At 36.8% G+C, this 25482-nt stretch overlaps 1 protein-coding gene across 1 annotated transcript in view; it reads right to left on the bottom strand.

Annotated features, from left to right (window-relative positions):
* The window catches only part of ryr3 (ryanodine receptor 3), a 307276-nt gene that overhangs the window by 157523 nt on the left and 124271 nt on the right, over positions 1-25482 (bottom strand). Inside the window, exons 15-28 of the mRNA XM_061987153.2 lie at positions 21501-21596; positions 21281-21399; positions 19685-19818; positions 19349-19590; positions 15794-15986; positions 15409-15625; positions 11427-11531; positions 11191-11294; positions 10785-10868; positions 8327-8486; positions 8103-8247; positions 1776-1981; positions 1106-1280; positions 698-906 (exon numbers count right to left, since the gene is read on the bottom strand). Of these exons, the coding sequence (XP_061843137.2) occupies positions 698-906; positions 1106-1280; positions 1776-1981; positions 8103-8247; positions 8327-8486; positions 10785-10868; positions 11191-11294; positions 11427-11531; positions 15409-15625; positions 15794-15986; positions 19349-19590; positions 19685-19818; positions 21281-21399; positions 21501-21596 (2189 nt within the window). The remainder of the gene's footprint in view (positions 1-697; positions 907-1105; positions 1281-1775; positions 1982-8102; positions 8248-8326; positions 8487-10784; positions 10869-11190; positions 11295-11426; positions 11532-15408; positions 15626-15793; positions 15987-19348; positions 19591-19684; positions 19819-21280; positions 21400-21500; positions 21597-25482) is intronic.

Here is a 25482-nt window from a genome sequence, read left to right as displayed (position 1 = left end):
TCAAATGCAGAGGATAATTTCACCACACCTAGTGTGTGATCGTTGAGACTTTAACTCCACTTGTGTTCATTCATAGTTGTGATGCCTTCAGTGACAATCTACAATGTAAATAGTCATGAAAATAAAGAAAACACATTTAATGAGAAGGTGTGTGCAAACTTTTGGCCTGTACTATACATCCCTGAACATCAGTCCTCCACAGTTTTTTTCTCTGCGGGGCTGCTAAAATACACACACAATCAAAAGTAAAGGTTCTTAGAGTGTTCGCCCTGAGATCGGTAGGTTGTGAGTTCAAACCCCGGCCGAGTCATACCAAAGACTATAAAAATGGGACCCATTACCTCCCTGCTTGACACTCAGCATCAAGGGTTGGAATTGGGGGTTAAATCACCAAAAATGATTCCCGAGCGCGGCCATCGCTGCTGCTCACTACTCACTCACCTCCCAGGGGGTGATCAAGGGTGATGGGTCAAATGCAGAGAATAATTTCGCCACACCTCGTGTGTGTGAGACAATCATTGGTACTTTAACTTAACTTACTGTAAACATAAGGTATAATAGTAGAACTGATCCGGATGGTTCTTTATTCTATTTTCTGACATTTTTCGGAAATTTTTCATGAAAATTTGAAAAGTTATTTTGCTAAATAATTAACTGTCAGACAAACCAACAGCAATGATTACTTTACAGTCATTACCTCAATGTCCCGGTGATCCTGGGGTACATTGACAAACGTAGGCAAGCGTTTGCTGAACCACATGGTGATCTCTCGCTTCATGTTGACAGCGAAGGGCTCGAAGCCTTCCTGAAGGCCACACATGGTGTAGTACTTGAACGTGCTGGCATCCTTCCCAAGGTTTATTCGCCCAATCTGGGAAATGCCCAGGCTGCACACGGGAATAAAACCTGGGGGAAAGCGGGTTTGATTTAACAGATAATGACACAGGAGCCGCCATTTTGAAAACCGAGAGGGCAAAACGGAAATGTGACCGAAATACAAATAAAAGTTCCAGTTGTAATGTTAGCAAATGGTCTGTATACGGTGGTTTGAAAACTGTTCAAAGAGAAGATTTAACCACTTTTTACACAAGTATGGAGCCCTCACCGTCTTCTGTCTCAAAGTCAGTGAAGCAAAGCTCAGATCCTTTGTTTGTGATCAGGAGCTCGCCGTTTAGGGTAAATATGATCGATTTATCCTCCAAGTTGATCAGGCATCCCACTACGTCTCCTTTTTTCCAAGGATGTCCAAAGTAGCGGCTCCCTGCGTGCATGCGTCGACCCTTTGGAAAAAACAATTGTTTTGTAGCGAGTATGAGGGCAGGGATTAAAGTAGGGCTGCAACTAACGATTCATTTGATAATCGATTAATCTGTCGATTATTACTTCGGTTAATCGAGTAATAATCGGATAGAAGAGACAAACTACATTTCTATCCTTTCCAGTATTTTATTGGAAAAAAACAGCATACTGGCACCATACTTATTTTGATTATTGTTTCTCAGCTGTTTGTAAATGTTGCAGTTTATAAATAAAGGTTTATAAAAAAAATAAAATAAATAAATAAATAAAATTTTAATTAAAAAAAATAAGCCTCTGCGCATACGCATAGCATAGATCCAACGAATCGATGACTAAATTAAATGGCAACTATTTTTATAATCGATTTTAATCGATTTAATTGATGTTGTTGCAGCCCTAGATTAAAGTTATATCATGAAGTGACCATTACATTAGGTCATTAGGATGACAGTTGTACTTGTGTTCAGGTTGTTTACCCTGTATCCATCAAAGATGAAGGCCTGGTCGTCTGTTCCCAGCTCCACATCAGGCCTGCAGCCAGGTCTCGCCCAGCCGACCCTCATGTCGCCTCCACTCAGAGCCTCGAACTCAAAGTACCACTTTCCTGTTTTCACTGCGTAGGTTTGCTCCACACGGAAGAATCGGAGCGTCTCAATACTCTGATCGTCTGCCGCATGGACAACTGGGAATAATCATAAAAAATAAAAAAAACATCTAAAATTTAGATTTTCAGTGTTTTTTTACACGCTTGAAGTTACGCACGTTTCTCTTCTTTGTATTCTCCCATCCAGCATGTGGAAGTGGGCTTATTTATGAGGAGAGAACATTTTTCCTTGGTTGTGTGAAAATAGTGGAGCATGGAATTTTACAAACACTTATGAATGTCATTGAAAACCATAAAACGAAATAACACTTAAAATGTAAAAAGGCCGTATCAACCCAGGCAGTGCTTGTCTCGTGTACGGGTGTTGCCACGGTGATGTTGTGTGTACATGCACACTACAGCAGCTTCTTCCTGAATGGATGTGCATTTTAATCTGTAGATGAAACATTGTTTCCCTTGTTAGTTAGTTTAAGTTTATTTCGAACATGCATACAATACAATTACAATGTAATGTATCACATATTTCCAGTTATTTCACCACAGCATGTCCGAACAGGAGTAGGAAGAAGCAGAGTTTATTTAACCCTGCCCCATTTCATATCATAGCAGTTTCATCCCATTTCTTTGTTCTGTTTGTAATTTGATTTGTAAATAAATAAATGAATGAAATACATAAATATATAAATCAATATACCATAATTAGGTAAACAAATATTAAATACATAAATATTAGACATATAAACATACTGCACACAATAATTAAAGTTCTCATAAATAAATAGCTAAATAGTTAAGTAATTTATGGTTCACCTAGGAGATGAATAAGATGATCTCATAAAAAAAAAAAAAAGGTTTAAGATGTTTATAATAATAATTCTTCTTTGTACTTTGTGAACAGTTGTAGTTTAAACAGTCTCTTAAACTAAATTATGTTGGTGTTTTGTTTGATTTACTTGTGTAATCCATTTCATGTCTTAAGTGATGTACGTGCATACAAGTGTCGAAATTAGATTTGTCTCTAAGGTTATATTTCTCATTTGATAAGGATTGTTGTACATTCTTGGGTAGGAGGTTATAGTTTGCTTTGTACATAATTTTAGCTGTTTGCAAATGCACCAAATCGTTGAATTTCAATATTTTTGATTCAATAAATAAAGGGTTTGTATGTTCTCTATATCCAACATTATGTATTATTCTAATTGATCTTTTTTGTAACACTGTTAGTGAATGAAGCGCACATTTTTAGTTGTTTCCCCATATTTCTACACAATAACTCAGATATGGTTATAACCAGAGGTGGGTAGTAACGCGCTACATTTACTCCGTTACATCTACTTGAGTAACTTTTGGGATAAATTGTACTTCTAAGAGTAGTTTTAATGCAACATACTTTTACTTTTACTTGAGTATATTTATAGAGAAGAAACGCTACTTTTACTCCGCTACTTTTATCTACATTCAGCTCGCTACTCGCTACTAATTTTTATCGATCTGTTAATGCACGCTTTGTTTGTTTTGGTCTGTCAGACAGACCTTCAAAGTGCCTGCGTTACTGGTGACGTTTCACTTCGTTCCACCAATCAGATGCAGTCACTGGTGACGTTGGACCAATCGAACAGAGCCAGGGGTCACATGACCTGACTTAAACAAGTTGAAAAACGTATTGGGGTGTTACCATTTAGTGGTCAATTGTACGGAATATGTATTGTACTGTGCAATCTACTAATACAAGTTCCAATCAATCAATCAAAAGTGTGAAGGAAAAAAGACAATTTTTTATTTCAACCGTACACCCCGTCAAAAGCCTAAAGACTGACTGCACAGTTCCTGTCTTCACAATAAAAGTGCCGCTCCATCGCGCCTGCGCTTTCAAAATAAGAGTCTCCGAAAGCCTGCGCAAACAAGCTAGCAAGCTACGGAGTTTGCCGCCAATGTATTTCTTGTAAAGTGTATAATAACGAATATGTAAGCTGGACATATAAGATGCCAAAAACCAACCACTTTCATGTGGTATTAGACAGAAAGGAGGAACTTTTTTTCTCCTCCATTTGAAAACGTGGACGTTTGTCATCACTACTGTCTGATTCCAATCAATGCAAGTCATCAGAATCAGGTAATACACCAACTTATATTCTTGTCTTCATGAAAGAAAGGAATCTATATGTGTTAAACATGCATGTATATTCATTAAAACACTATTAACATGTAAACAAAAACGGCAAAAAAAAAAAATATAAATTATATACTGTATATATCAATGTATGTATATATGCCGATAAAACCACAAACTTCTACAGAATGGACATACCAGAACACCACACCTTACTGGACAGAAGCATCACCAAATCATACAAAAAAGCGCAACCCAACACCTTACAGAACATCCACCTGGAAAATAAAAGGATCGCGGCTGAACTGGACATTGAGGACAGGGTGGACGCCACAGCCAACAAGGAAGCCTTCATCACATTGAAGGACCACAAACCCAACTTCGCAAATAACCCATCATGCCGACTAATAAACCCAACTAAATCTGAAATAGGAAAAATCAGCAAAATAATCCTGGACAGAGTCAACACAAAAATCAAGGACAAAACACCACTCAACCAATGGAGAAATACAGCAGCAGTAATCAAATGGTTCAACAACATCCAAGACAAACAACAGCACAACTTTATCTCCTTTGATATCGAGGAATTTTACCCTTCCATCACGCAAGACCTACTGACTCAAGCACTAGACTTCGCCTCAGACTACGACTCAATCACAGGCAACGAAAGAAACATCATCATCCACGCAAAAAACTCCATTCTCATCCACAACAGTACACCATGGCAAAAAAAGAACAATGCAACATTTGACGTCACTATGGGAAGTTTTGACGGAGCAGAAACGTGTGAACTCGTTGGGAGTTTCCTCCTCTCCCAGCTCGCTAGCCTCAATCTGAACCTTGGTATTTACCGTGATGACGGACTGGCAGTGTGCCGCGCCTCGCCAAGGAGCAGCGAGAATACCAAGAAGCGCATATGCCAAATTTTCAAAGAGAACGGCCTACGGATCACGATTGAAGCCAACAAGCAAACCGTCAACTTCCTTGACGTCACTTTCAACCTGAGAAATAACAGCTACCAACCATTCACGAAACCCAACACAACACTCCAATACGTGCACCATGACAGCAACCACCCACCCACCACCACGAAAAGAATACCTACCGGAATCAATAAAAGGCTATCGATGCTGTCATCTAGCAAAGCTGAATTTGACCAAGCAACCCCCCCGTACCAAAAAGCCCTTGATGAAAGCGGATACAATTTCACCCTCACCTATGAACCCACGCCAGAAAACCAGCCAAAAAAGAACAGAAAACGAAACGACATCATCTGGTACAACCCCCCATACAGCAAAAACGTCTCAACAAACATTGGACACAAATTCCTCAATCTGATTGACAAACACTTTCCCAAAGACAACACCCTAAGAAAAGTATTCAACAAGAACAACATTAAATTGAGCTACAGCTGCATGAACAATATACGACAAATCATCTCAAACCACAACAAAACAATTGCAAATGAGCCGTCGACCCCCAGACAGAGCGACTCCAAAACCAACAAAGGATGTAACTGCCGAAAGAAACCTGATTGCCCTCTCAACGGGGGGTGCTTACAAACATCAGTTGTCTACCAATCTAAGGTAATACGCAAGGACATTAACACATCCGACACATATGTAGGATTAACCGAGGGAGAATTCAAAACCAGATGGAACAATCACAAGGCTTCTTTCAGGAACAAAAACCTGCGAAATACCACAGAACTCAGCAAACACATTTGGGACCTCAAAGACAATAATGTTGAATATTCAATAACATGGCAAATTCTTGCATCCAGCACACCTTACAATAGTGGTAATAAAAGATGCAACCTATGCTTGAAAGAGAAACTGTTTATTATTTACCGTCCAGACCTGTCATCCCTCAACAAGCGCAGCGAAATTGTAACAACATGCCGCCATAGACGGAAACACCTCCTAGGTAACACATGAGCCAATCACCACGCCCCTAGGCCAGCCTGTACCCACCCACTCTGTGCCCTATATAAACCATGGTATGCGAATGCTCCCATTAAAATCTCCTGATGATTGAGGGTACCCCCCCTCATGAAACAGGCCTGTAGAGATGAAATAGTCTTGTGATTTTTTTCCCACACATATATATATATATTTATATATATATATGTGTATATATTTATATATATATATATATATATATATATATATATATATATATATATATATATATATATATATGTATATATATGTGTGTGTGTATATATATATATATATATATATATATATATATATATATATATATATATATATATGATATGTGTGTGTATGTTACTCATCAGTTACTCAGTACTTGAGTAGTTTTTTTACAACATACTTTTTACTTTTACTCAAGTAAATATTTGGGTGACTACTCCTTACTTTTACTTGAGTAATAAATCTCTAAAGTAACAGTACTCTTACTTGAGTACAATTTCTGGCTACTCTACCCACCTCTGGTTATAACCGCCCTGATGTTATTTGGAATGGTAACAGTTCTTAGTACAAATGTTTGTGAAGCTGGGATGTAAAAGGGGTTTCCGGGGACAGCTGTTTGTGTGTGAGGGTGTATGTGCGCGCAAGTCTGAGGACGACAATTAATTGATATTAACTGTCCAAAAAATCAACTAAATAAACTTTTAGAGGCTACATTATGTACGTTTTTTCTATTAAAGAGTCACAATGAAAGAGTTCAATGATCACGGTTTAGTACAAGGATGTCCAATCACGGGGAATAGATGCGATGCACATTTTGAGTTTTGATGGTTAATACAGAGCGGCATTATGGTCCTTTTATCCTCATTTCAATGGATGTTTGCAAGTGTCTCAATTGAAGTGATTATAATAGATACCTTTGAACATATTATATTGTGTGGTGTAAACTGCATCCAAACTTCAAGAGCAAAATAATGTTTCACCTTCCAGGGGCGCTGGACTTATTGCACCCTCAGAGGCGCTAAGAGCAAAAGTACTTAAGTTGATGGGAGAATATGCGGAAGGCCAGATTTGACAGGGAACACCCACATTTAAGGGTTACTCTGCCCAGATTGTGCATCTTGGATGAAGGCAAGCAGTGACAAAGTTAAGTCGTGGGGAAGAATGCCGCACAGCATGAATCACCTTATTTTCTTTCCACGTGGTAGAATATGAGATTTGATATTATAATGTGTACATAAACATTCTAAAAAATATCTCAAGCTGCTCAGAGTAGAAACGTAAAATGTTTAAAATGTATAAGATGTAATATATAAATGTGTCTTTTGGCTTTTAGATCATTGAAAGTGCATCTGTTCACATTGTTGCGTTTTGTATCACTGTGTACTTATTTTAAATACAGTAGAACCTCAATATACGAACCCCTCTTTTCGGTTTATGGACTTTTACTGGAGATCCAGCCAACTATACCTCTGTGTATGGTGTTTGTTTATTTATTTTTTTGTCATAAAAAAATACAATCATGTGTGCTTACGGACTGTATCCCTGCAGACTGTATTGATATATATTGATATATAATGTAGGAACCAGAATATTAATAACAGAAAGAAACAACCCTTTTGTGTGAATGAGTGTGATTGAGTGTAAATGGGGGAGGGAGGTTTTTTGGGTTGGTGCACTAATTGTAAGTGTATCTTGTGTTTTTTAATGTTGATTTAATAAATTTTTATTTTTAATTTAATTTTATTTTTTTAATTTCTTGTGCGACCCGGTACCAATCGATCCACGGACCGGTACCGGGCCTCGGCCCGGTGGTTGGGGACCACTACTCTATACAACAGCAGCACTATGAAGTTGTTAGGAATTTGTTGCAAAAATATTTGTCTCCCAAGTTTTGAACTGAGCAACGGTGTCATTTGTGGGCCGGATTTGGTGCCCGGGTTGCCAGTTGAATAGCCCTGTCTTAGAATATTTAAATAATGTTTTTTTTTATTTTTCTCAAGTTACAACATCTCTTCTTCAGTCTGCTGGGGTTACGGCACTATTTGTTGCGTTAAAAGGCATTGAACAGCCTGCAAATACTGTATGTTTTCATGAATGTTTCACATTTTTGAATGTTATAACATTGTTATATCAGCATGGTTACATCTCTTACCCTCTTGGTCTGGAGGGTTGATGTCATATCCATAGCCAACCGTTGTCCTGATGGCCTCTCTCAGACTGTCCCTGTTAGACTTCTTAGTGCGCTCATCAAGTAACGCATACGGCACGAGGCGAGGATTACGTCGGCTCTTTAAATCCTGGCACAAACAAAAAAAATGGTGTCCGACTGACGAGAAATGCTCTTAAATATTCTTGCCTGTTGAATGGAGAAAGTACCTGCTGGATTCCATAGGTCCATCCTTGTTTAATTCTGTCTTTGGCCCACATGTTGTGGGCATTTTCTGCCAGTTTATCAACTAGAACCTCCTGACCTGCGGTCAGTTTCACATCAGAAAGGTCCAGAGGCGCAGGTTTATATCCATTGGACATTATGTAGCTGCAGTCAAAACATTATGAAATAAAACACATAATTATAGAAACACAGTGACTACCTTTAATAAATTAGGTAGTACATTAATCAATCAATCAAAGTTTATATATAGCACATAAATAAACTTATAGCATACATCATGTTTTGTTTGTTTACATTAGGCGTCCAGGCTGGTCTCTTCATTATCATAGAGCAACATAGTGGCAGAGCGAATATTCCATTACCTGTATTACAAGCTAGTGTACCATGGACGGGATTTTGAAATTCAAACTTTAGTTCATATCATAGATACAGTAATCCCTCGTTCATTGCTGTTAATTGGTACTGGACATGATCGCGACAAATACATTTACCCAAAGTAGGAATAAATTATAAATCAAATATTTTCATAGCTAAATCAGCTAAACAAACCTTGTTTACTACTTTTTAAATACATTTTTCAACATTATGATAGACCTTTTAGGCATGATATAACACACTTAAGTCGTCTTTGCACTCTCTTAATCCAATATAGTAAAGCTGCCTGAGGCTGAGCCAATCAGTGGCCACGATACTGAACAGAATGCTCTGATTGGTGGTTTTATCTGAAGGCCAATAATTCTGTGGGATTGATATTTGTATGTTTAATTTAAAGCAACTATTTGGTACTGTAGGCTTAAAAAATGTGTATATTCAATGTGGTTAAACCGCAATATTTCAAGCACGAGGGACGACTATATTTAACGGTAAACTTTTCAGCTTACAAACTTTTAGATAGTGTGAACCATGTCTCTGTGTACAAAAGTTTCATTTATTTTGTGTGCCGCTGGAAATCTTAGGGCGTGGCCATTTTGGGGACATCATTACCTGTGCTGTACAGTACACACGGAGCGTTGCCTTTTGGGAGAGGCGGAGCCCCCTACGTCACATCGTAATTACGCAGACCATTACTTGGTCGCCACTTCTCAGTGTTTCAGAGTGTGTTTCTTTTCTCGTCACTCACCAAGTTTTGTCTATTTTGCTTGCTAAATTTGGCTCCAAAAAATCCAACAAACCAGCCTGGAAAGATGGAGGGAATCGTTGTGAAATTAAATGTAGAGAGGAGAGGGAACCCCGGAAGAAAAGGACTCTCCTTCGGCGCAGTAACTCACTGCCTCTCCTCCCCGCCCCTTCCTCTCTGTCTCCACTCCCTTCTGCGCATCAAGCCTCTTGTCAAGTGCATGCCAAAAACATTTCGCGGGCAGCAAGGTAAAGAAGTTTTTCCTTTTTTTACTAATATTGTAGCAACATGGTTGTTGACGTTTTTCGAGAGCACCAAAGAGACTTATGTGTGTTAGTCTTGACAGTTTTGCTTGCCTTGTTGTTTTGTTATTTTGATAAGGTGATTGTTAATCCATTACCCCCTTTGTTATGTTTGTTTGATATACAGTAAATTCCGGACTATAAGCCGTTACTTTTTTCCTACGCTTTGAACCCTGCAGGTGTTTCTAGGTGAATGTGAATTCCTACTGTTTAAAGCTTTTAATTGGAAGTGTCGTTCCGTCGTCTAACAGTCCATATCGTTTTTCCACTCGTATGGATTCGTCATTCATCTCTCCAAGCAATGTTTGTAGTTTTACAATATTACTAAAACAAGTCTTACTTACTAAACCAACTCATGTGTGATGTCTGTAGGAGTGTTTTCATCCATATTTGAACGTGCTTTCGTAATGTAATCAAGCTAGCGTCATTAGCATTAACTAATATGTTAACACGTTTACGAGTGTCTGTTAGTATTATTAACTTACAATGGCATTATTTTTGTGTTGTTTCAGTTTCACAAATTCCTCAGTAAATACACCAAAATATCACAATGGAATAATTGAGTCTGTTTAGCTGATTGGAGAGCTAGATTCCGCAGCCAGTTGGTCCATGACTTCTGTTTTGTTTGCTCAGCCGTTTTACTGTTGTGTTACAGACACTGTCTGGAAACTAATAAGGTATGTAGATAAACATTTACAAAATCTTTGTGTAAAAAAACAAATTTCACAATGTATGGAAAATATTTTTCTTTCAAAAATTTTGGGGGTGCGGCTTATATATGCGCTCAATATGGTACATTAGTGTCTTAAAAGTGTGTGTTGTTTTTTTTTTACTAAAGTACGGACTTTTGCAGAGGGTATATCCAATTATTCATGCTTACATTGTTTCTTGTTCGAAACACTGCTTCATTATACAGACTTTTCGATTAACGAACCATGTTCAAGAACCAAAAAAGTTTATAAATTGAGGTTCCACTGTATCCCACATATGAATACACTGAAGTGCCAACAAACGGCAGCATACTCTTTGGGAAGTTTGATTTTCTTCAGATCATCCTCTGCATGAACATTGACCTGGGCGACATGGCAGCCAAGAGCCATTAGGGTCCTGAGAAAAAAAGCGAATTATTGGAATCAATGTTATCTCAACTACAGATCATGAGCATGCATAAACAATAGTTTTTATGTGACGTTCAAGAGCACATTGGGAGGTAACTGAAAATTTTTGTGAGCTCACCTAAACATGAAGTTCACTTTTATGAGCCAAACCAAATGTATATATTGTAACAGGAGCCAAGATTTTGTCCAGATCAATACTGGAATTTACTCAGGAGATGAACCGGTAAGTCAATACAATTTTATCTATGCCTAAATCTGCTCTTACATAGGATTCTGCAGAGACCGTTATTCACTCTAGTAAAGCGTCGTACTTAAGTGTTTCGCAGGACATCTGCACGTTGTAGTTCCTTTCTGTTTCAGGCAGCTTGGTAAAATCCACAAGGCACGGGTGTTGCCTCTTGTTATCATCCCGGACCTGAAAACAAGGCGGAAAGATTTCATATTGGCGTGGAGATTCATTAAACGTGCCTCAACGGTTAAGTATAGGTCATGTTTAACAGTTCTGCTGCATTTGTGTATCAAATATGCTGATACACGATATGTGTACCTTGCCGTACGTCCATCCCAACTCGATCTTGTTCATCCCCCACAGTTCGTGGATGTTTTCTGCCAGCTTGTCCCGTATGTTGTCCATGTGAGGCGGAAGAATAATCTGCACGTGTAGAAGGAAAAAGATGAGTCAGCAGGAAAACAATTTTTTTATATTTTTCGTTTTCTTTTTAACGACAGGTTCATATTTTCTCACTGACTAAACAGACCCATCTTCTGGTTCCAAGTCTTGTCTAAATATAGATCAGGTTTTATTTCTAGGGCTAAATTACAGTATACTCATCTATAAACATAAAGGCCAAAAGTTTTTTTCAGAACAATCATTTTTTTCAGAAGTTTCATTAAAAATTAAGCAAATTAGGTGGTTATACCGTTTGCACTCCCACAGTTTGCAATCTTGTAAAAAACACTGCATATATGATGAACATACATAATAATGATGAATGTATTCAATCATCTAAATCGTTGCCATTAACAACTGTTTTATGGACAGGTCTATTGTCCCCGTGTTGTATTTTTGCAGCAAACAACTATTATGTTAATCAATGAAAAAACATCAAATATTAGTTTTTGTTTTTACCTGTAGCCTGTTTTGACAAGGTTTTTAATATAATTTTTGTACCAAATCATATATTGCGAGACTAGGTTTGATTTGAGATTCGATTTTGAAACGAATTGTCACCCCAAGAATTGGAATTAAATTAGTGGGTTGTTGTAAGAGTCACATTCCTAATTAATATGGAATGTTAATGTATATACTAAAGACGAATGTACTATATACACTAGTATTAACATGACATATTAATGCATATACTAGTATTAACATGGAATACTAATGTATATACTAATGAACATACTAGTATTAATATGGCTTGTAATGTATATACTAATGACTAATGCATGTACTAGTATTAACATGGCATACTAATGTATATACTAATGCTTAATGTATATACTAGTATTCACATGGCATATTAATGTATATTAAAGTTAAGGTTAAAGTACCAATGATAGTCATACACACACTAGGTGTGGTGAAATGTGTCCTCTGCATTTGACCCATCCCCTTGTTCACCCCCTGGGAGGTGAGGGGAGCAGTGAGCAGCAGCATTGGCCGCGCCCGGGAATCATTTTTGGTGATTTAACAACCAATTCCAACCCTTGTTATGCTGAGTGCCAAGCAGGGAGGTAATGGGTCCCATTTTTATACTCATGTTACTATGGCATACTAAAGTATATACTATGACTAATGTATATACTAGGTCTTAATATGGCATACTAATGTATATACTCGTGTTACTATGGCATACTAATGTATATACTAGTGTTAAAAATGCAATACTGTTTATACTAATGACTAATGTATATGCTAGTATTAATATGGCATACTAATGTACAAACCCCGTTTCCATATGAGTTGGGAAATTGTGTTAGATGTAAATATAAACGGAATACAATGATTTGCAAATCCTTTTCAACCCATATTTAATTGAATGCACTACAAAGACAAGATATTTGATGTTCAAACTCATAAACTTTATTTTTTTTTTGCAAATAATAATTAACTTAGAATTTCATGGCTGCAACACGTGCCAAAGTAGTTGGGAAAGGGCATGTTCACCACTGTGTTACATGGCCTTTCCTTTTAACAACACTGAGGAGACACATTTTTTAAGCTTCTCAGGTGGAATTATTTCCCATTCTTGCTTGATGTACAGCTTAAGTTGTTCAACAGTCCGGGGGTCTCCGTTGTGGTATTTTAGGCTTCATAATGCGCCACACATTTTCAATGGGAGACAGGTCTGGACTGCAGGCAGGCCAGTCTAGTACCCGCACTCTTTTACTATGAAGCCACGTTGATGTAACACGTGGCTTGGCATTGTCTTGCTGAAATAAGCAGGAGCGTCCATGGTAACGTTGCTTGGATGGCAACATATGTTGCTCCAAAACCTGTATGTACCTTTCAGCATTAATGGCGCCTTCACAGATGTGTAAGTTACCCATGTCTTGGGCACTAATACACCCCCATACCATCACAGATTCTGGCTTTTCAACCTTGCGCCTATAACAATCCGGATGGTTCTTTTCCTCTTTGGTCCAGAGGACACGACGTCCACAGTTTCCCAAAATAATTTGAAATGTGGACTCGTCAGACCACAGAACACTTTTCCACTTTGTATCAGTCCATCTTAGATGAGCTCAGGCCCAGCGAAGCCGACGGCGTTTCTGGGTGTTGTTGATAAACGGTTTTCGCCTTGCATAGGAGAGTTTTAACTTGCACTTACAGATGTAGCGACCAACTGCAGTTACTGACAGTGGGTTTCTGAAGTGTTCCTGAGCCCATGTGGTGATATCCTTTACACACTGATGTCGCTTGTTGATGCAGTACAGCATGAGGGATCGAAGGTCACGGGCTGAGCTGCTTACGTGCAGTGATTGCTCCAGATTCTCTGAACCCTTTGATGATATTACGGACCGTAGATGGTGAAATCCCTAAATTCCTTGCAATAGCTGGTTGAGAAAGGTTTTTCTAAAACTGTTCAACAATTTGCTCATGCATTTGTTGACAAAGTGGTGACCCTCGCCCCATCCTTGTTTGTGAATGACTGAGCATTTTATGGAATTTACTTTTATACCCAATCATGGCACCCACCTGTTCCCAATGTGCCTGTTCACCTGTGGGATGTTCCAAATAAGTGTTTGATGAGCATTCCTCAACTTTATCAGTATTTATTGCCACCTTTCCCAACTTCTTTGTCACGTGTTGCTGGCATCAAATTCTAAAGTTAATGATTATTTGCAACAAAAAAAAAAGTTTATCAGTTTGAACATCAAATATGTTGTCTTTGTAGCATATTCAACTGAATATGGGTTGAAAATCATTTGCAAATAATTGTATTCCGTTTATATTTACATCTAACACAATTTCCCAACTCATATGGAAACGGGGTTTGTATATTCTAATGACTAATGTATATACTAGTATTAATATGGCATACTAATGTATATACTAATGACTAATGTATATACTAGTATTAATATAGTGCACTAATGTATATACTAGTGTTAATATGAAATACTAATGAATATATACGTTATTGTGACATTATTACTAGTATCTACATTAGTCATTAGTATATATACTAATGACTATATATTAATAATAGTATATAAAGTACATTCATCATTAGTATATATACTAATGACTATATATTAATAATAGTATATACATTCGTCATTAGTATGTATACTAATGACGAATGTATATACTTGTATTATTTTGGAATTCTAATACTAATGACTAATGTAAATACTAGTTTTAATTTGGAATACTTATGTATATACTAATGACTAATGTATATACTAGTATTATAATTGCAAACTAATGTATATACTAATGACTAATGTATATAATAGTAGTAATTTGGAATACTAATACTAATGTATATACTAATGACTAATGTATTTTGCTTGAATTTTACTGACGTCACGTCCGACTCACGTGCCGCCAATTACAATTGCGTGGTGGTCAAGCTCGCTCTGTTTTCAATGGGTACGAGGCACCATTTAGCCTTTCTCAAAGAAAAAATGCCCTCTGCTTGTGTTGTTTTCGGCTGTACAAAACATTCTCGTTTGCGCTTTTTAGCAGAGCACTGTAGAGGACAGCAGCTTGTTGTTGTTTTGCTGTTGTAATAAAGAGAAAGTTGATTCTTCGCACCCTTATGTTAGTTTTAGATACACAGTACTGTATAGAACTTTATATTGTGTTCAAAGTATACAAACCTTTACTAAAATAGGCACTTCTGTTGAGGCTGGAGAAACTTGTTTCACTATACAAACTTACCGATTTAAAAAACCCATTCAAGAACCAATTAATTCCCTAAATTGAGGGTCCACTGTACTATACTAATATACACAAATATTAGAACTTGAAGAAGCACCCATTGGACTAAATACATTAACAGCATAATCCTCCTGACCTGGCTGGTGTCAACAGGGCTGGGTATGAAGGAGGCCTGGGAGAGGAACTGGGGCATTCCCAACAGGTCTCGGACCCCTTCGTGGTCCCTCTTGTAGTCCTTCACAGGCTCCACGTACATCTTCTCCTTAGGCAGCAGAGCCTCGTAGCACGGAGAGTACCCCGCGGGGGGCAGGAACTTGAAATCTCCATGGCGTCCACCCAACAGGAAGCGCACTCTGATAAAGAGAGGTTACATAACACTGCCATGACATGATGCAAGACATTTTAAAACGGGCATTTTTGTCTCCACTAAAATGTTTAGGACCTGCAACAACTCAGGCAAATAACACATCTGCCATTACGTAATCACACCCGAATGAGGAGTATGTTCCACTTCAACATACTTGACGCCAGCAGAGAAGCTGACGACCGGAAAGAAGAATCCATCCGTGTTGAAGTCCTCAAACATGCCCTGAACAGGTTGCCCGTTGATCCTAAAGGACATGCTGGGGGAGCCCAAATCCAGACAGCAGCTCACGACGTCGTCTGAGGTCAGCAGGTGCTGGTTGACGGAGGCCACGACTCTGGGGATGCGACCTGGACGACGGCAGCAGGAGGTATAGGCACAGACAGGAGGAGAAACAGAGACATTGCGAATGTAGGTCAGGGTGAAGGGGAACAAGAGGGGAGCGTGAAATGCTCATGAGCAAAGGGTGATGGATCCCTCAAGACTTTTTTTTTTCTTTACAGGGGAGAGATTTAACTCTGACCTTGAAAACAAGAAACTAAAAAAAGGATTCCCAATTATAGTCCGTGCAACTACTGTAATAGCTGTAAATCTTTAGGCACCATTTGACTTATTCGATTCTGGTGGGTAATGATTCGATTCGGAATCAATTCTCAATACAAAATCATTACTTTTTAATAACATTGGGTGCCAGTTCTATGATTACCTACATTTCTCTATAAAATAAATTACCAGCTGTGATAAATGTATATATTATTAAAAATAAAACTGGTTTTGCTTAATAATATTCTACCCAAACATTTCCTAAAGTCAAATACAAATAAGGCAACAGGAGAAGTATCCAATACTTGATATGGGTATCTACATCAACAATATGATTTGCCTGAGTGGCTGGACAGGACAGTTTGAATAAAAAAACAACAAAACAGTGTTTTGTTTTTTTTAATTGATTTTTTTGAATCGATAAACAATCCTTACAAATAAGAATTGAGATTCATTCGAAAACCTAATTTTTTTTGACACCTTTAATATTATTTCATGATTAATGTTCAAATTAAAACTCTAAAAAGAACCAACCGATCATCCTTTATTAGTTCTGTGTCTGCAATTTTTAAGCGATTTCTTGTCAGCATATTTGAAAAAGATGTCGATACCAAGGTTAGTATCAGTATATGAGTAGGGTGGTTTGATTGGTGTTCTTATTTTCTGAAAATCCTTTTTTTTTTGTTTTTGTCTCTCTTTGACGGCAAAACCCAAATGATTTAAATGGAAAATAGACAGTACTTTGTGCTTTGGTTTAGTTATAGTGTACTATTTACTTGGTTTTGCCAAACAATTGTCAATATCACTCACCATTGATAAAATGAATAATTGACAGTTAATTCATGCGATCTGTATTGGTATCGGAATCAGCAGCATAAAAACTTAATTGGAACATCCAAATTTACTTACAGTAGGAATGGGATTCATATAATCCCATTCGTCATGGTTTACCTAACACATAAAAAGTGCCAAATTGGGTGGGTGCACTTTCCACTTCAGCCGCCAGATGGCAGGAGAGGGGTGAATATCTTAAAATGGGTTTTGTGTCAATTCCAACTTAGACCACAGCGTCAGTTGATATGTGGAGTGGCACTTTTCCTCATTTTCAGCAGACTGCATTGCAAAATGATTAACCTCTTAAGGCCCAAGCTGTTTGTTTACATGCTTTTTGTATTTCTCTTTGCTATTTGGGCTTATTGGACCCTAATTAGAATAAAAACTAAGAATCATCTTTTGATATGATGTACTTAGTCCATAAGTAACAAACGTGTACTTCATGTTTAGTGACATGCTAATTCTTATTTTTACACTTTTTTTTCCAAAATTCCATTGTATGTTATACTCTTCTGACACCACTAGGTGGCAGTATAAGTGTCCACATAAGGGGCCGTAAGACCCCAATTCAGTAGTGTACACAATTTTGGAAATAAGAGCTAAAGGGTGCTGTCCCCGCATGTGACCACTAAGCCTTTAGAGGTTTTTAATCTCTCCCCTCATGCAAGATCCACCCAGGAATGGGCCATATAAATCATATAAATCCCTTCCCTACAGTAACAATGATTAAAAAAACTTGTACTGTCAAACGATTAATTGTCTTAATTAGTATAATCACACAGTATAGTATAATCAAGATGAATCGCAGTAAATTACTTGCTTGTACCATTTATATCAACTTAAAGAGACCCCAATATTTTGACACAAATGCAACGTCAGAATGTCATACAGGAACATTTTTTTTCAACATATTTTACTTGAATGTTATGCACGTCATTTATTTGATTACACATTGGTAAAAGTATTATTTAAAGTCCCGTCCAGGTGAATTTTAAAGCAATTTTTCAGCAAGCATACCAGTGTGAGTGTCACTCATCTTTGCACTGACGTATGCATTGACCTGATCACAACCCATGCCGCCTCTCAGGTAACTATTTACTAGGTTTGTATGGTATACCGGCACTAATGAAGTACCACGGTACTAATGAATTAAAAATTATATTACATACTGCCTTGCAAGCTATGCTTTAATACATGCCTTGCCAACGGTGGAAGGACAGTATCATCACCTGTGCTTAAAACTTGGGTAAACATGTAAATAACAATCATCCAGACCTGCAAAATGAGTTTCAGATCCTCTCTTGTGCCCATACAGATACATAGACACGCACACAGCTCTTTCGCTTGATGCCAAATATTAGCTGAGTCAAAACCGCCTACTTGGCGCAAGTGAAATGACTGAATTGTATAACAAATTTGTGTTTCGTCTTTAACAATGTGTTTTACCTGCCACATTTTTAAGCTGTTTAGTTTTGGCCATACTATTGTTTTTAGTATTTAGTAATGATTTTATTTTACTTACAGCACTGGCAACCATAAATCATGAAGTATTTAATATGCGAGTAAAGCTTTCTATCCTATTCTAACCTAATTCTAGATTTTGGCAGACAATATGTAATATATACAATTGTAAATTCTTTGAGTGCAACAGAAAAAGCCAAATGTGTTACATGCCTTTTAATTTTTATTTTCATCTTTTTAAAATTGTTCTTTGAGTGCAATAAGAACCATATGTTTAATGTATCGTAACAATGAGGCCAAAAATGAATTTTTTTGTGGTGCCCTTTATTTTGAAAAGTGTCAAAATACATTTAGGTAGCGGTACCAAAATATTGGTACGGGGACAATCCTATCTACGGTTAAAGTAAAGGAAGTCAAAATAAATGGCTTGATTAATCTGCTTCATACAGGATTACCGGTAATGCACATTTTTGTGATTAAGCGTATTAGTTAAGGACAGCCATAACTGTTTTAAATGAAAAAGATAAGATAAATGATTAAATCGCTTTATGATGGCTAACAAAAAAATCCTATTCCATAAACCAGTGGTCTAAAATAGGCTCCTGGGTGCCAAATACGACCTACCAAACATAATCCAAATAAGGAACGTTACCTAACATACTTCTACTGAAAGTAGCTCATTAATGGAGAAGTGATCGTCAACTTTGAGCAAACTAACGAATCAGATTCGACTACAAACATCCTTATTTGAAGACAGTCCTACGTTGTTTTTAATACTATTGATATGCTTTTATCTGTAATCTAAACGTGTGACTAAACCAATACATGCATCCGGCCTACAAGTGGTTGTAAGAAAAAAATAAAAAAAGCCCACCTGACCAGAGGTGAAGTCCATCAAAGCTGTAAGAGTAGAGGTCATCCCCGACGCCGTTGCCGCCCCATCCCTCTCCTCCGCCGGGATAGGGCGCGTATCCTCTGGTGTTAGCCCAGCCCACCCTCAGGTGGGTGGGCTCGCCGGTTACAAAGTGGTCCACCTGATCGATCACCAGCTCAAAATACCACTTTTTATATTGCGCCGAGCCTTCAGCCACTCCTAGGAAGATGTTCGGCCTCATGCTGGGAATGAAAACAGATTGGATGCGGATTAAAACGTGGATGTGTTATGGATGCAATATTACACGGGATGTACTGTAAGGCAATATCGTCGTACCTCTGAACGTCATTGACCAGTCGGGTCTGAAGGAGGAGGTCCCTTTTGGGAAGCAGGTTGTCACAGATCAAATTCTGATTGGCTCTCACAGCCACGCCATTACAGACGCAGAGGGAACACAGTACATCCAGAATCTGAAAAACAAAAACGTTTCTCTTTTACTCCAGTTTGATTTAATGGGGAACTTCACTTTTTTTGTGGAATTTTACCTATCATTCACAATACTTATGGAAGACAAGAAGACGCATGTTTTTGCATTTTTAATGCATTTTAAGTCGTAACAATGCACTATTTCGCCCATAAAGCCCTCTAAAAAAACACCAACAATGGTCCTTTTACATCCCGTAATCTATATAGTATTAACAATATTGTTATTATAAGCGCTAACGCAGACAAACTATTTATATTGACGCCGCGATCACAGAGAGCTATATTTACATTTTGATCTGGTTAACTGTTGCATCTCCTTTGAGCTGGTCAAAGTTATCTCTAGATGATGAATCATGCCTCTCACCTGGATAGTAGAAGGTTGTGGATATAAACCGAGAAGTTGGTCAACTATGACATCTCACTTTGTGTCTTTCGAGAAAGACACGAAAAAAACACGCCAGTTAAAAAAAACTTTTATTTTAAACTCTTCGTAAGGATTATGTTTAATTCTTCATCTAAACGGGAAGATATAAACCTCCCATCATTCGGCATACCAGTGAGCGCAGACATTGTACAGTAAGTAATTGTTTTAATATGTTCATAGTTTGTATATCTTGTTCAGCACTTAGCAATACTGCTACATGATGCTTTGTGTTTCACTAAAGCTGGATCTGTGTAGCACACAGCTCATCCGCCTTATAATCAGGCTCAAAAATATAAAGTTCTGTTCGTTTGTCCCAAAGTCGTCTTTGTTGTCTCTGACATAGTCTGCCTTGAATAGTAGGTTTGTTGTTGTTGGAGGGAAAAGCCAACGTTGTGATGCGCCTGTGAAAGTAATGTGCTGTCGTAAGCTTAAAATAGGCAAAATACATAAATATTACATGTTATTAATGTGTGTTACTACATTACAAGTATACTTACAGTGTGTATATATAAAATAATGATGAAGATTTTGGATGTTTTTTAGAGCGCTGTGAAGGCAAAATAGAGCGACTCCAATTAGACCTACTGTTAGCTGACTTTCGGTAACGTTTATTTACGATTTTAGAATGCATTCAAAATAAAGAAAAACATCTATGTTCTTGTGAATGATAGACCAAATTCCCAAGAAATGCACAGGCATTTTATTGAAATGCAATGTTTCTAAAGTTCTATCTTGTCCTTCAGAGGAAAGTTGCACAGCTGAACTTAAGATGAGAGGAAAAAAAGAGACAAAAACAACAGTGAGCAGTTAATCCTTACATAGCTGTCCTTGAACTATCAAACTTGGCATGTTAAAAAAACAAAAAAAACAATATAAAATGTTTCTCAAGCTAAAATGTCTTTGTAGGGGCTTTAGTTTTGTTGTTGCCACCCAGCCGAGCGAGAGAAAGGAATCAAAGACCAAGTTGCATGTCATGGCGTGTGCTTCGGATCAATCAAATAAGATCATTGGACTGTGTGTACCTTGTGGTTGCGTCCGTGTTTATAAAGCAGAGAAATGATGGACTTAATGTGTCCTCTCTGGATGATGTTCAAAGCCTCTGGGCTTTCAATCAAGACACAGTGCAGAACTTCTAGGATGCCTAAGAATATAAAGATTGAACAAGAAATTAATATCAATTGATATCTTCGCACCATCACAAGTTTCATAGACAAGCTTAAAAGCAACAAAATAATAGTTTACCGGATGATGACTCAAGTCTTTCCAGTTTGCTGACCAACCAATCCAAGTTCCGAGAAAACTGGGTGCAGTTGTTCCGGTTCCCACAAATTAATGCAGCTGAACAACACAAAGATACAACAATCAAAAATAGCAAAGACATGTATATTACAGCTTTAAAACAGGGATGTGATGATCAGTATAACGGATTTTCGCAAAAAAGTAAGTGATGTCCATTGCCGATTAATGCTTTTCAGTGCAGATTTCAAACACCATTCCCCTATGGCTAATAATGTTTAATTTATATATATATTTATAATAAATAATTTGTTTTAGTTCCCCATCCGACAAGGTAGCAGCTAATTGTGTGTCTCCTTACATAGTGTGGAGCCGCTTCCCTAAGCCAGTGGTTCTCAACCTTTTTTCAGTGATGTACCCCCTGTGAACATTTTGTTAATTCAAGTACCCCCTAATCAGAGCAAAGCATTTTTGGTTGAAAAAAAGAGATAAAGAAGTAAAATACAGCACTATGTCATCAGTTTCTGATTTATTAAATTGTATAACAGTGCAAAATATTGCTCATTTGTAGTGGTCTTTCTTGAACCATTTGGAAAAAAAGATATAAAAATAACTAAAAACTTGTTGAAAAATAAACAAGTGATTCAATTATAAATAAAGATTTCTACACATAGAAGTAATCATCAATTTAAAGTGCCCTCTTTGGGGATTGTAATAGAGATCCATCTGGATTCATGAACTTAATTCTAAACATTCCTTCACAAAAAAAGAAATCTTTAACATCAATATTTATGGAACATGTCCACAAAAAATCTAGCTGTCAACACTGAATATTGCATTTCTTTTCACAGTTCTTTTTGACAGACATTTTAGTGAGAAACCTGAGCTTGTGCTTCACTGAGTTTATAAACTTACATTCATATTTTGTTGAAGTATTATTCAATAAATATATTTATAAAGGATTTTTAAATTGTTGCTATTTTTAGAATATTAAAAAAAAATCTCACGTACCCCTTGGCATACCTTCAAGTACTCCCAGGGGTACACGTACCCCCATTTGAGAACCACTGCTCTAAGCTAATAACAGTCACCTCCATTACAACGAATAAGATGCATTTGTTAGTATCTTTAGTATCTTTGTATCAATGTAGGATGAGGCAAAACATATGACACACAAGGAGCAGAAATGCTAATAGCTAAGATAGCTTATAACACCAATAATGTTAGCAATGTTTAAGAAGTGTAGATGGAACCAGTTATTAACTGGAAATTAACAAGTAGATTAATAAGTAATGATGTGCGATACCACTGATTATTTTTTCGGTTCGATAGAGTAAAATTCAGGCTGGTATCGGCGATACCAATCCGATACCGATACTTTGTGCAAGTATATCAAGTGTGTCTGCTAAAATGGTAAAAGTTGTGTGTTTTCAAATGATCACATAAAAAACAGCTGTAAAAATATAAGGAAAAAAAGAGAAAAAAAATCGAAATGTAATGAGAAAAAGCTAACATTTATAAACTAATAACACATTTTGTCACCTATAAGTTACGTTTTGTCTTTAAATAAATATATCTGTTTTTAGCATTTGTTTTTAAATAAAAGTTTAGACACCCCTGATCTAAAATATTAGAAGCTCTCAAAATAAAAATAAAATATACTTAAAATATGAACCCCGCGACCCCGAAAAGGACAAGCGGTAGAAAATGGATGGATGGATGGATGGATATAAAAAAATAAAATACCTATGAAGTAATCAAATTTAAAAATTACAACAACAATAATAAACACTGTTAAATATGTAACTGAACATTAATATTTTCTTACAAGCAGAATTTGACACCAGGTTATGCAGTTACACAATCATATTATTATCAATATTATTTTATTCTTAGATGAGGAAAAACCCACTAAATTAAAATCGGTACAAAAAAGGAAAAAACTGAAATGTTCAAACTAACTAACAATACTAATTAATAATAATAATATAATGTGTCTCCTAATACACAAAGCTGACAATATATATTTTTTTAATTAATAATATCGATATGGCCCCCGCATACTTTGACTTTTCAGTGTGGCCCATGGTGGAAAAGGTTTGGAAATCCCTGAAATAAAGTATCAAAAGTATCAATATTTTATTTTGAGGATCTATATTAAAATCATAAAGATCTGGTATCAGCGGTATTGATATTTCAGTATCGATCCGCACATCACCATTAATAAAAGTTAGAGAGAGGATTATATAACAACTGTTGGTGTGTCAGCATTGTTGCAGTCAGTATACAACACACAAGAGGAGGGCGGAAGGATCCATAGATTCTTGGTGTCGATACCTAGAAATAGTCTCACTATATGATCCATACAAGAGTGATGAGATATTTTTGTTTTCTCAAAATCATTTTTTTGTCCATGTTTTTAAAGTCATGTAATAATTCCCTAGACACAGACGGACTTTGAGGGCAAATACCGAAGTAGTTCAGTAGTTTTTGCTTTTGTTTACTTTTTGCATACTATTGACATTGTTTTGCTCCAACAATTGTATGTAATAAAAGAAATTAACAAAGTAGTACCGGTTGTCTAAAACTGTTTCTAAAACGCACGTATACATACATCAAGTTTCACGCAGTGGTGCGGTACTACATGATACATAGTGCTGCTTACCTTAAAGGGGCCACTGCAGTTTACTACCACTGCAAGCTACAACCCCAATAATAAACAACTACAATAATTTCCCTCTCGGTCAGAGCGAATCCATTAAGAGGACCCCCTAGTTCCTCACATCCCTAATTTTTCTGGATTAGAATTCAAAGACAGTTAAGCGATACTGCCTGTGAAACTATTTAACAGCACTTTGTACGGCGCGAGGGATGTCTAATTGCCACGTAGCAGTGTGAGGGCATGGATGTGCACTTTGCACAATACGATGCGTGTGTTTGAAATCCTCAGCAAGAATGAGAATGAGTGGACTCCCGAGTTGACAGACTGTCCACAGAATTCCACTTACGATTACGTCGGAATATGCAAAAGAGAGGCGCATCTTTTTCAAAATATTTAAGCGATTTATTATGCGCCTAGGAAAACAGCCCGTCATTTATTGACAAGTATATTCCACAACAGCACCATCAACAGAACCAATGCTGTGACATTAAGCAAACTACTTGGTCAGCATTAAGGAGGACCTTAGATGAATTTAGTCTTTTCTGACTAATAAATGTTGTCACAATGTTGAATTCTCGTGTTAAAAAAAATATATATATATATACATATATACACACATACACATACATATATATATACATTTCCAGTATATACACGCATACATACATATATATACATTTCCAGTATATACACGCATACACACACACACACACATATACATATATATTCATATACCCATATATACATAGATATATACATATAAACACATGTATATATACACATATATACATACATATATATAGACACACACGTACTGTATCTATACACATTTATACATACATACACATACATACATATATATATATATATATATATATACACACATTTATATATACATACATATATATATATATATATATATATATATATATATATATATATATATATATATATATATATATATATATACTGTATTTTTCGGACTATAAGTCGCAGTTTTTTTCATAGTTTGGCCGGGGGTGCGACTTATACTCAGGAGCGCCTTGTGTGTGAAATTATTAACACATTACCGTAAAATATCAAATAATATAATTTAGCTCATTCACGTAAGAGACTAGACGTATAAGATTTCATGGGATTTAGCAATTAGGAGTGACAGATTGTTTGGTAAACGTATAGCATGTTCTATACAGTATGTTATAGTTATTTGAATGACTCTTACCATAATATGTTACGTTAACATACCAGGCACGTTCTCAGTTGGTTATTTATGCCTCATATAACGTACACTTATTCAGCCTGTTGTTCACTATTCCTTTATTTATT

This window comes from Nerophis lumbriciformis, linkage group LG26 (assembly GCF_033978685.3).
Source record: "Nerophis lumbriciformis linkage group LG26, RoL_Nlum_v2.1, whole genome shotgun sequence".
Taxonomy (NCBI): domain Eukaryota; kingdom Metazoa; phylum Chordata; class Actinopteri; order Syngnathiformes; family Syngnathidae; genus Nerophis; species Nerophis lumbriciformis.
This window is presented reverse-complemented; position numbering and strand designations above follow the sequence as displayed.